The sequence below is a fragment of the Buteo buteo genome, chromosome 5, assembly GCF_964188355.1.
Source record: "Buteo buteo chromosome 5, bButBut1.hap1.1, whole genome shotgun sequence".
In the NCBI taxonomy this organism is placed as follows: Eukaryota; Metazoa; Chordata; class Aves; order Accipitriformes; family Accipitridae; genus Buteo; species Buteo buteo.
The window spans coordinates 13844411-13857303 of record NC_134175.1 but is presented as its reverse complement, the minus strand read 5'-3'; the positions used below and the strand labels follow the sequence as shown (position 1 = coordinate 13857303).

At 42.9% G+C, this 12893-nt stretch overlaps 1 protein-coding gene across 1 annotated transcript in view; it reads right to left on the bottom strand.

Annotated features, from left to right (window-relative positions):
• Positions 1-12893, bottom strand: part of ABCA12 (ATP binding cassette subfamily A member 12) — an 88427-nt gene that overhangs the window by 63236 nt on the left and 12298 nt on the right. Inside the window, exons 3-6 of the mRNA XM_075027911.1 lie at positions 5367-5514; positions 2603-2691; positions 1093-1202; positions 159-344 (exon numbers count right to left, since the gene is read on the bottom strand). Coding sequence (XP_074884012.1) covers positions 159-344; positions 1093-1202; positions 2603-2691; positions 5367-5514 — 533 coding nt within the window. The remainder of the gene's footprint in view (positions 1-158; positions 345-1092; positions 1203-2602; positions 2692-5366; positions 5515-12893) is intronic.

Below are 12893 nucleotides of genomic sequence, written 5' to 3'. Positions count from 1 at the left end.
AGCTCAGCCTCATCATGCACTATCTGCACTCTGGTATAGAGATGAGCAACTCCTAGCAAGGTGGGGTCACGTTCTATCATCTCCCAAACATGGCAATAACGCATGTGACCTAACACAGCTACTAGATGTGGATATTAGGAAAGGTCCCAGGCACTTACCTGAGAGAGCTGACTTTTGAACTCTTGGGTAAATGACTCTAAAAGCGATGAGTCAGTAAAGCAGAATGTCTGGTGGATATTGGCTGCCATCTTCTCTTCAGTGAGAATGGGATGTGCTATGTATCGCGACAAGACCTCACACAGAATGACTTTGAGATTTGCTGCAGTTGAATATTGGGTCTGGCTCTAAAATTAAGATGTAACGTTAAAGGTAGCTTTAAAGCAATACTCTGTTTGTTATGGTTTTAAATGCAGTGATGAGACTTTTTTTTAAAGGGTAGTAGTGACATCTGAAAAGCACTGTCATTACAAGCACTTACACACATACAGAATTCTAACAGGTGAACAGTGTCACTGAAATCCCTCAAACTCCTCATACAGACAAAGAGGAATGTGTGAGTGTTTGTAGGCCTTAATACAAAAACATAAGCACGCTGGTGTCCATTACATGGTTCCAAGTTTCTGTTACAAAGGAGTTGTTCCTATACGTAGTCAACACCTACATAATGAACACACAATACCTCTGATACCACTGCAGTAGTATTGTGGGCAAATGATGAATTGAATGGCAAAGCCTGTGACATCATATCTTTAATTTCACATGAAAGAAAACAGACTCTAAACACCTTAACTCACACAAGTTTTGAGCAAAATATCTCAGGGTATTTTGTGCAACTGTATTTGGTAATTCATGGTATTATGTCCCAAGGTGTCTGGTTTATCTGGTTTCTGCTTAGAGGATAATAAATTTACCACAAAGCTTAAAAGTCCACCCACAGTTACTGCCTTCCTCTTTCCAAAATAAAGCACATTCACATAATAGGGGAGATCTCAAAGCAGTAAAAGCTGTATGTTGGTACTTTGAGCTTCTAACTCTTTAAATACAACAATACATAAATGTTGACACTCAGCTATTATGCAAATACAGACTTACCTTCCCAAAATTGAGGATTTTGTTGAACATGTTGATGCTGGAAGTCAAGTTGGATGGTGATGAAATATTCCGAAGGGTTTTTTCTCCATGAAATACCAAATCCCCAAATGCTGCAATACAGTTTGAAACACTGTATTTTACTTAATGTCTTTTAACCTCTTTGCTACATCAAACTATGACAGAGGATAGCTGACTACAGCTTTGGGCATGCCATCATTATTAATCTGTTTCCAAAGGTACAGCCAATGGCATCCTGTAATTACTTACTTAAGGTTTTTTCTGGCGTAATTAAATCCTGGATTACATTATTTACTTCTGCAACTCTTAAAAATTAAATGCTTTTAACCATGTGCTTGCAGTTCAATATTAATTTCCACCTCTTTTCTCCAGTACTGCAGCTCTCCCAGGCAGGAAGAGAAATGAGTAGCCTTACAAGGAAGCCCGCATTGGCTCAAGTTGATAGCTGTAAGGAAGAACTCTCCAGGTGTCTTTGGCACCAGTGGGTGGTACTCTTTATTCAGAAACGGCTCCAACAGAGATTTGGAGCACTACAAATGGTGGCACACTGCCAGGTCTCCAGGTTACACACACCAAAGCCAACACTTGCACTGAGCTGCACTCTCAAAGCTCACTGAAACCAAAGAAGCTATGCCAGTTTACACCAGCAAAAGCTATGACCTGTGATTTTTATTTTATTTTTTTAAATAAGATGTAGAACTGAGTTCCTCCCTGACCATCTGTGGCCACCAGCATGCGCTGATAGTTCCCATAACTGTTCAATGATTTTTTTCCCCCACGCCTCTGCATTCAGTCCCTTTTGCATTCTGCCTTTTTCTGCCCATAGACCGAAGAGTGAGCGCATTGGCAGGAATGCTAATTGCAATAGTGAATGGCTGGGGCAGAACAGTCAGAGAATGCAAATCTGTAATCATTCATTTGATCATGAGCTCCCTGGAGAAAGGACTATCCATCATGATGGCTTGCAGATAGTACTAGCCATTACCATCAATAAATAATAATTGTAATGATTTTATGGAAAATTTAAGTCTGAAAGTTCCTTCAGGAAAGAGAATCACATCAGAACATCACCAACAATAAATATCCACTGTGGCACAGAGGAAGACTTATTTGCTGGATAACTGTGAATAAGAAATATGTTTGAAAAAAAAAATCGTAAGCTGTTTATGGACAATTTGTGGGCAGTAAAAGGGCAATATTCCATAAATAGCCAAATCTTTAATTAACGTCCAAACAGTCTGCAATCTCACATTGCTCCTGTGAAGCACAACGATTTAATCCTGGCTTCTTGGACAAATTCCAAAAGTCTTTTCTACAGACAGTTACTTGTAATTATTCTCAAGAATTTACACTAATGTCATGGCCATGGTCACATCCCCGTATGGAACACACAAATCATTTTAGCAGTGCTCTAAGAATTGCATCTCTGTCCAGAGGGCTTCAAAGGATAGCCTTTAAAGACCAGAACTTTGCAGAGCAGTGCATAACCTACCCAGTGAAGCGTTCCTGCTCTTAGGAACCTCTGCACTCCATGGTGATGGATGGTTGTCCTTGGCTGCACTGAATGAGCTCCTCTGCTTACTGGGGGAAGGAAGAAAAAAAAAAATAAAAAGAAAAAAAGGCAAAAATAAAAGACACCTGTAACAACTCACAGAGTTTCTTATGATTAAATTTACACTTAACTACTGCGTGACTCATGGCAGGTGTGTTGAAATTTTGGTTGTGCAAAATTCTGATTCCTTCTAGAGGCCTGGAATGTATTCTGGAGAAGCACACTGCAGTGCTCTCAGACACAAAACAGATGGAGGGGACCACATTGTTGCCTGCTCTGCAGGGACACCAAGGACAGGCAAGGCTTGACATACGTATTTGGTCTAATCTTAAACAAATTCCCACTTCTGGAAAGGCGGCCTCATTCTATCAAGTCCTATTCTTTCCTCCACCAACATATGCTCAGCAGAAGAAACAATGCAGAACTTCATGGCACTGTTAATGACACTTGGACTGAGCAGAGAGGCCTTTGATGTAAGCTGGAACAGCTCTAAGCTATTAACAGCAGGTTGCATGTCCCTACCAAGAAATCCTTCAAGACGTCAGGACCTTACTTCATCCTTCCCAAACATTTCACTGCAGGGTAAAAGAAAGGATGGAAGATGTTGGTGTTGAGCTCAGTTTTTTTTACTTAGTTCCCTTTTATTAAAGGAAATCTCAAGCAACCATGTCCTGCGCACCTTAGTAAATGCTTCTAAGGAACAGATTCAAAGATAAGAACCTTTCCCATTTTCTCTGCTGGCCACTGGTAAGACACAGTTTTAGGGCAAGTTATAAAACAGTTTAATAAGAGCTTCAGTGAGTTGCACAGTGGTAGGGGAAAAAACCCAGTCTGGGTTAGCTGAATATTACAAACTCTAGAATATTACACAATAATATATCCAGTGAAGGGTCACAGCTCAAATAATTTGCCTTCATGACAAACTCACCCATGGTCATTCTGCTCCTGGGGCAGACCTGCATCTATTCATGTTGCCTTCTGGATCTTTCCCCTACCCAGTCAACCTTCTGCTGAGGTTTTATACTCTGCTATATCCTGCTAGGTTTGCTGTGACTACTTAATAGTTGGGTGTTTTTTCCTGTAGAATACAATATATTTCTAAAGCTGACATTGACCACACAACGGTAGGTATACCCACATAGTTGCGTGATACTTCACATATAGCCAACTTTCAGCATCAATAGATGTCAAGATGCTTATTAATGACTCATGTGACTTGAGCTATAGTTTGGCCAAATCCTTTGATTTTCAGTTGGCAGGAAAAAACAGTTATTTCCTAAACAGCTGTACAGAAACCAAAAACAGAAAGCAAGGAAGATTTGTAGCTATTGAAATGCATGGAAGACCTCCAGCTTTGGCGATAGAAGTTCCCATTTCTTCATTTCAATACCCCAAATTAAGCATTGTTTAACATGCCCAGGAAAAACAATGACACTGAGGAAATGAGTAGAGAGCTGTGAATCTAGACATCCAGTCTCTGTGCAGCTCTGTCCTCTTCTGCTGTGTGACCTTGAATTTGACTAGGATTCACCTTGCATTACTTCAGTCATCCACATATTTAGCCATCCAGACTCTTTTGAATCAATGGACAGATCCTGACCATTGACTTAGCCTGAGAAAATGCCCATTCCTCTGCACTGACTAAGGAGGACCATTGAGGAGCCACCAACCCCAGGATCCCCCATCCTGCCTGCTGGACTCTCCGGTGGAAGGCATGGGCCCCACCTTACCTCTTCAGACTCTCAAGCTCTGGCCAAGGGGGATTTTGAGGCTCTGAGATAGCCACTATGAAGCAGCCTCTCACCTGAAAGCACAGATGAGCAACCAGGGACCTTGTATGAGACACACCCAGATTTTCAGCTCTCCATTAAACAGCCAGGTCTCAGAGTAACCATGTTCCCCAGCGGTGTGCCAGAACCAGGCAGGCAAGACATAGAAACAACGCTGGCTGGCATGTCTCAAAGCAAATGCTACTTGGCTTTGACTGGAACATCAATGAAATTGAAATGCCTCCACCGAACATTTCAATTTCAACGAACCGACATTCCAACAAAACAAGGCCAGCCAGCTCCACGCTGCAAATCTACATGCTTTTGTGGGCAAAAATTGTCTCCCCATTTTCATCTGTTTCCCAATGTTTGATGACATGCAGAGAAGACACCCATTCTGGTTGGCACCCAGAGGAGCTACTGAAAGAGCAGTCACTCCAGAACAAGTGTAACTCAAACTAGACATGTTGGAAAACATTTGCTACTTCCACCTAAAGTGTCCTGAGCCAATCACCACAGTGGCAGATCAGCACACTGGGCTGCTCTTCGTACAAATCTTATCCACTGACACCCTACAGGACTTAACCCACAATTATGCAAAAAAAAAAAAAAGGTTTTTTGCTCTGATCTGGGTGAGCAGAAGCATTTTTCTCAGGGACTAAAATTCTTTTCTACTATATGAAGCCTGGATCAACTGACACATTACTGAGAGCTGTCCCTTATAGGGACATTTTTAAAGTGTCCCATGTTGCAGCCCATATTCTCATTTCTAAGTGTTCAGATATCTGAGACTATATCTGTTATAACAGATACCTGAGATGATCTATCTGTTGTGGACACACTTGCACATACAGACACACATGGCTGCTCCCGCCACCTCAAAGCAAGTTTTGCTTTACAGCTTGTAACACCCAGATATATTCAGATTCCCTTACAGTCTGAGAGATGAGATGTCATTAAGTCTTGGCAACAGATCTTCTGGTGTGTACGGTGTGCCTTTACATCTGGCATCTGAATCACACAGCACAGTTTGCAGGAATGGGAAGAAGCCTGCACTAGGAAGGTTTCGGGGTGCAAGGTAACCTGGAGGAAGGATTAAAAAGAAAATGCCATTATGATGTGGACATGCACTTTTTTGCCCTGTGTTTCTATCAGTATGTGCTATTTTCTCGTCCCAAACCATAGGACTGATTCTTAGTTTCACTGAGGCTCTTTCACTCCACCCTGGCAGCACTATCTGCCAAATCCTACTAGAAGCACCTCCTCAACACTGACAAAGCCATGAAAGGCTATTTAATAGGAAAAAGAGTCAAGCTACTTGGTTATAAGATATCTGTCAGTCCCAAAGCAACCGCAGATTCCCCCCTCTGCTCCAAAATGCAAGAAACAGTCAAGAAATGACAAAAGCACCCTAGGTTTACAATATCCTAATTCTGCCTTTAAAAAGTAAAATAAAATAAAAGCAGACACATAGCCAGCGTAAACTGAAGCACCCATAAGAGCATGCTCTCCAAGGCTTGGTTGGATCAGTTTCTATGCAAAGCCACAATCTTCAGTTTCAAGCCAGGTTGCTAAAACAGGGCTCTGTCTCGGCTTTCACCACAAGAAGGGGCAATGGATCCAGGACCAGATAACCTCCTTTGCTTTTTGTGCAGACCTGCCCAGGGAAGGGAGAGGAGCCATCTATCACCACCACCCCCTCCATGTCTCCTGCCATCTCAGAGCAACTCCCGTACCATCTGCCTGGTGACCTGTGATGCTGGCAGCAAGCGCTGAGGGGTGAGATGTATGTCCCTGTCTCCAATTTCTGCAAACACAGAGCGGACCTGAGCAATTAGAGACTTTAGTATTTTATGTGCCACTTGCCCCGTGCTGCTTACTGCCAGCCCACAGAGTTCACTGGCTGCTTTTCCTCTCATTGACAAATGCTCTAATAAATCTCCAAACTCTTTTGCTGGATTGCAGCAACATATTATTTAAAATAATCATTTGGAAAATTACCTGGCAAAGGACATTGCTATTATTTCTACTATGGAAAGGAGCCAGATTTACAAAAGGCCTGCAGGCAGGCTTGTGGTAATTGATTACCTTGCTCTTTAGTCTCCAAAGACGACCTGTGACTCTTGCCCAGGCACAGCTTTATCTCGAACCCCTCCAACAAGGACACCTTACTACATTTGTACTACATTTATTAATTATAGCAGTGGTCAAAAACCCGATGTTCCCAAAGGGGATGGCAGTGTTAGGTGGAGTACGTGGCTGTCAGTCTCGTTGAAGGAGACTTGACTTTCCTGAGCTTTCCTCATCACAGTTGGTCACAGCCCATCAGTGGGCACTGCATTTTAGGGTCAAAATGCAAAAACTCATGGTTTAGCACAGGAGTTCCCACTGCTTCGGGCCAGATAGATAGCAACTGGCACAGAGGACTGCTGAGACCTGCTGAGACCTGCAGAGTCAAAGGCACCCATTTTGAGTGTTGTTGTGATTCTCTTGTATACCTCAGTGCAGAACTGCCCTAGAAAATTAAAGGAGATACCCTGCCAGAGGAGAAGGCTACCTGCACTCACTGCACCCCCAACACTCACTGCACCCCTCGGCGACCACGAGTTACACAGCAGACTGAGCCAGCCCCATGGAGCACCAAGGAGAGTAAAAGATCTCTCTTGTCCGTACAGGCAGTCCCTCTGGTGTCAGGGCCAAAGGACCAAACATACGTCACTCTAAAGGTTTTGAAGTGTAATTAAGTCTGCTGCCCATGAGGGAAACTTTAGAGTAAGGCACTTTAAATCTAGAAGCATCCTTGTGTGAATATCCCTGCTGTGTCTGGCAAACGTCCCTTTGAGATCACCAATTACAACCCTGCAAAATGGCATTTTTCCCTCATCTTCCTTCTGATCTCCGGCACCCTCATTCCCATGCAGGAAACTGACTCATGCCAGTCCAAAAATGCACACCACAGACCTCACTTTATCAGCATCCCTACCAAAATGAAGCCTCAAAGACCTGAGAAGCCATGAGGTTCACGATGGAGAGCATAACCACAATGAAGTGAGACAGGTAGGAGCTAGAAGGGAAATGGCTACATCCTCCACTGCCATCCACATTTATCAATGACAAGCAGGGCCAGGATCTAAGCTCATGTCTCTTAGTAGAGCTGGAGCAGCTAAAGCTGCATAACTCCTAGCTGGACAGCAGAGCAGGGAACACAAGGATGGGGTTGGAAGCTTGGGGAGCATTGGTCTTCTCTGGAGAGATGCAAGATGTTTACAGAGACAATTATGCAAGAGATCCTGATGAATCCAGAGCAGAGGAAGACACTTCCTTGAGATATAAGTAGCAATAAAAAGATTTTAAAATTGGACTCCAAGGCAATACACTTTGAACTAAGTGGACAATTAAACAATCAGTTGCTGTATCACAAGCGAGGTGTACAGCGTAAGAGCACAGTGATGATACCAGCTCTTTCTCTTCTTTTCTTTTGAAACACCAGCCTGAAAAATAGAGACAGGAATTCACGACCTGAAGTTTGGAAGCACTGCTACTCATGGTGGTGGCACAATGCCTGTGAAGACATCATTGGCCCAATGCGATTGAGGTATTAAGTGAGGCTCTGCCAGCTCGCATCAGATGTTGAGTAGTTCGCTGGCACCTGGATACAACCATGGGGCCTGACCCATCGTTGAGTCAACTGCAGGCATGAACCAGTGTAACCCCATGAAGTTCTTGGCACAAAAGCAGTGGCGATGCCAGAGAGGACTTTTCTGGAAGAGGCCTGGACTCTGACAGTAATTAGAGAATTAAGGAAGTTTTTTGAGAAAGACCATGACACAGAAAAATCTGAAAAGTCTGGGCCAAATTCCCATTTGGTGTAAGTTAGACCTATGCTGGTTCTTAACCCTGAGTATCTAGCACAAGCACGCTCTGCGTCAAGCACACAAATAACACACAGGCTTATCCATCAGGATGAAATTAATTGTTACGTTGGCTCTGCTGCCTGCATTGATGAGATCTCCACTGACTCCACAGAAAGTTTAAAGACCTGGTTCCGATGCAGGCACCCCTTCCACAGACACGTACTGCTGGGAGATGAATCCCATCCTTGCTTTCTTGTGTGGCAAGCTGATGATACTGAAGGAGCCACACTGTTCACACTGCCTTCTTTACGCACTGGCCCTACCAAGCCAAGAACAGGGTGGCCAGCATAGTGTGACACGTCTGTCACTCCCAGATAACAAGCAGTCAATCTCACCACCATCAGAACCACCAAGCACTTGTCCCTCTGTTCATACTGCCTTGAAAATCATGTCCTTCAGGGGCCACAGAGGCCAACAACTTAATTTAATAAAAGCTGAGCAGCACAGCCACAGGAAGTTCAGCTTCTGACTATGCTGCCTCTGGCCGGTGTGCCTGAGATCAGAGCAGAGCCAGAGCGTAAGGTGGCGCAAGAAGCATGGCTGATTTGGGAGTCCAAGTCCCAGACAAACATGGCGTAGCCTCAGAGTTCTTCCCTGTAACTCCCTCTCATCCTGCAAAGGAAGGAATTTACTGACTAGAAGGTGAGTCAAAAGATTAATGAGCTCCCTGCTCCAACTTCCCGCCCTCCATCCACTTGCTCATAGTAAGGAGACCTGACTCCACAGAGCCACATAGGCTGCTCTGCCCACACATACAAATTCATCACCCATGTTAGCCCCATACGCAGCTGCAAGGACAGCCAGGGAGAAAGCTGGCTCCTGACTCCTTTCAGTGCTTCAGGAGACATTCATACCTGTCCCTCCCTTGGCTGAGATTTAGCCAGCACATCAATTACATTAGTACACAACGTAAGCACTAGCTATGAAACATTATTGAAGGAAAGCTGTAAACGCTCTGCAAATTTTAAAGGACAGTCTTTTGATGGGGATAGTTTCACAATCTGAAGCATAACAATTACCACCATTAGTGATTTTTGTAGTATTTCTACTGCTGGGAATCCCTTCAATCTTCCACATGCTGCAGGAAGCAGCTCCTTCTCCCACTGAAGTTTATGGCAATGCCATATCCAAGGAATATGGATTCCCCTAGCCCTGTAGTCCCCAACTTTATGATCCCACATCACACGATAGAGCAGATCCACAATACGTGACAGATTTTTTCATTCTCCCCACTGCCTTTAGCTTTAAACCTCTTAATTTCCTAAAACTATAATTACCTTTGGAGGGTCCCACTACACTGCCTATGAGCCAAGAGGGAGAGATCACTGCACCCACTGCTATCCCATGTCTGAGCTGAGAGGTCACCCTAGCATATTTCTGGTCAAACTGACTTGTCTGCAACCAAAATCTGAGCCCAGATGTGTACCCTGTTAGTAAAGACTGACTTCTGGGTTTGCCAGCAGCAGAACCCCAAGTGCGGAGGATTATGCTGTCCCCTCTCACCAAGCGCTTTGATTTTCTATCCCCAAGGGTGCTGAACCTGAAGAAACCAAGACAGGCATCCCAAAGGGCAGAAGAGGCCAAGGGCTCAGTGCTGCATGGGCTGGCTGGTTCTCCCTGCTCAGTAGCATCTAGCTAGGCCAGCCACATCTGCAAGAGCTGAAAAGAAATAAGGCATGCAGAGCAGTAATAATAAACACAAGATACCTATAATACATGCATGCCACTGGAAATTCTGGCATTTCCACATTTGCTTTTATTTGGAATAAAATGAAGAAAATTAATTTCTCTTACTTCCCTGAATGTTGTAAATTCCAACATACTTCCCTTCAACATGAGCAAAACATTTTGTTTTCTTCAGGTGAAGGTGTTTGGTATAATAATGATGAAAAATGTCAGGGTAATAATAAATCTCATACAAGAAAGATGAAAATTACTATTTCACTACAATCTGTAAGATTAATTGAAATTGACTGAAATGTTTAAATCTAAAAGGACCATGTTTTACATTGCCACATTGATTTTGCTGCTTTCATCGCACTGAAGTTTCAGGCATTTGCATTAGCTGAGTCCAACCATTCACTTCAAGGAATTGGGCGTTTCAGTGGACCACAGGCATAGCACCATGAACGCAGTCCCCGATGTCAGCCCCTTCAGCCTGCGGCAGTGAGGGCTGCCTGTCCCTGAGGAGGTGTAAGTGCTGGGAGGATAGCAGCCATTATTATCCACACCAGAGCAAAGGCCAGTAAATAGGCAGTATTTTCAAATTACCAATTCAGTACAGGTTACACTCTGATTTATATCAGCCAGTGGTCTCCAGTGTAAACTAGCAACCAGTTCACTCAGTGTCCTACTAAGTACCTTCCTTTCCCTCAACTCCCCAGTCTCAGCTCTGCTACCCTGAGAGACGTGAACTATATATATTGCAGCCCCATCATTTGAACATGCAAATCCCCTTAAATGTAATGAAGATATGCAGACCATATCTTTTGCTTGCAAAATATCACCCATGCATTCCTTCTTCCTTTTCTGTTCACACTGTATTTCTGGTTTCAGGGCTTCCTACCTAGCTCTGCCATCCATACTGCAAAAACTGAACAAAATTCATATTCCATGGTTTTCATATCAAAGATATTGGATTTTCATTATGAATGGCTATTTCTTAAATAAATTTAGGTACATTCAGTGTATTTTCTTCCTCCTTTACCATTAATTTAAAAAGGAATGCTGAGTTTTTCTGCTTTCTAACCACCCATAGTTCAGTGTCATATCACTATCGCTCCCTGGGCATGAAAAAATTCTCTTGACTTCAGATTTCACACACTCTGATACTGCATATACCTTATGCATTAAGTCCTTCCATATTCCTTACACAGTTCATAAAAAATCCATACAAATCTCAACTCCCCCACTGGTGAATTAAAGGCATTAATGAGCAAATTACTTCATTAGGAAGTATTGTGTTTAATTGAAAATGCATTCAATCATTGCTAAATCATACAAAGAGACTTAATAACTGGGACTTTTCAGCAAAGAAAAAGATGGCCAAAAAGTGGTTTGATAGAGAAGTAAATAAAATCATGATCAGTGATGAAAATGGTGAGTAAATGATCATCTCTCACAGCACAGGGACAAAGAAACACAATGAGATCATGAGGCAAAACAGACAGAAAGTACCTTTTTTAACAATCACCAAAATGTGGAACTCACTGCCACAGGGTGGTGTATGCTGAAAAGTAGACATTCATTTTAAAAAGAATTAGACAAATTCATAAAAATAGATTTGTCAGTGGCTATTAAGTATGATCACTTGGATTCAAGCTCTTCAGCTTCTGGCTGAAGAAACCTTAAACCTTTCAAAATTTTCCAAGGGAGCAAACACTCTGTGCTTTGTGTTCCTGCACACTCTCTCAATCATCCCTGAGCAGCAGCAGAGTGGTAATTCTGACTGTTTATCAGCTGTAATTTATATTTACCTAAGAAGTCACAAAACATACAATGAAAATATTTACTGCTATGCTGATCTGCTCCAACTTTCTAAGCAAAATGTTTAGCTATATTCTGTACACACAACTTTCTCACTTCCTTTCTAGTCTTTCCCAGTCACACAGCATTGTTTTAAACTTTATTCCTTTGCTTTGTTAGAGTCAAAAAGACAAACATGCCTGTTCCATAACATGATGACTGATATTGTTTCTCTTCAACCACATGCAACTGCCCATTTCCAGCTTTGTTCACATCTGCTTATGAATAACAACTTACACTGCCTATCTTTTGTAGAAAGCTTTATAATAATGCTAGGACTTTTGATCTCTCTCCAAAGACTAAACCTGATCATCAAATCTATGGGATAAGATTAATTTTGAACCAGGGTATTTTTTAAACACATGGAGAATGGCCCAAATAGCCAGCTGGCCTATCTCTTGGTCTATAAAAAGACAGTATTTAATTGCCATGGCATGTGTATAGCTGTGACATTTATGCACTCTGAAACTCACATCTGACCTTGAAGCTGGAGAAAAGGACCTGCATGTTCCTAGTTACCTAGGTCTTTAGTGGGAGCAGGATCAGGTGGCAAATCCCAGCTGAGCCGTTGCTTTACCTTTTTCACACCTGCAAGACCAATGCCCACACAAGTCCCACACTTGTTGCAAAAAAAAAAAAAAAAGGGGTGAGGGCAGCAAGCATTACAGTTCCTGGCAGTACAGCCCAAATCTTGTTCAGTGTGTCCAAAGCCCATAGCACAGTAGCGATTAGCCCTACTGATTTTAATGGGATTACTCAGACTTCAGGTTAAACACATACTTAAGAGCTGTGCTGGATCAGAGCTAATGGTTCAGTATTGCATTCCCTATTGCACTGACCCTACACTCTTGCCTTTCATATCACAAAGCCCATTTTTAAAACCACTCTAGAGCTAGCAGGCGATTTCTTTCACCCTATTTTTGGCCAGCCAGCAGAACTGTCATTTACCTCCGCAATCTCACCTGTTGAGCATACAGCACTGGAAGAAAAGATTCCCTGAGCCTACCCTCAAGTTGCAAAACA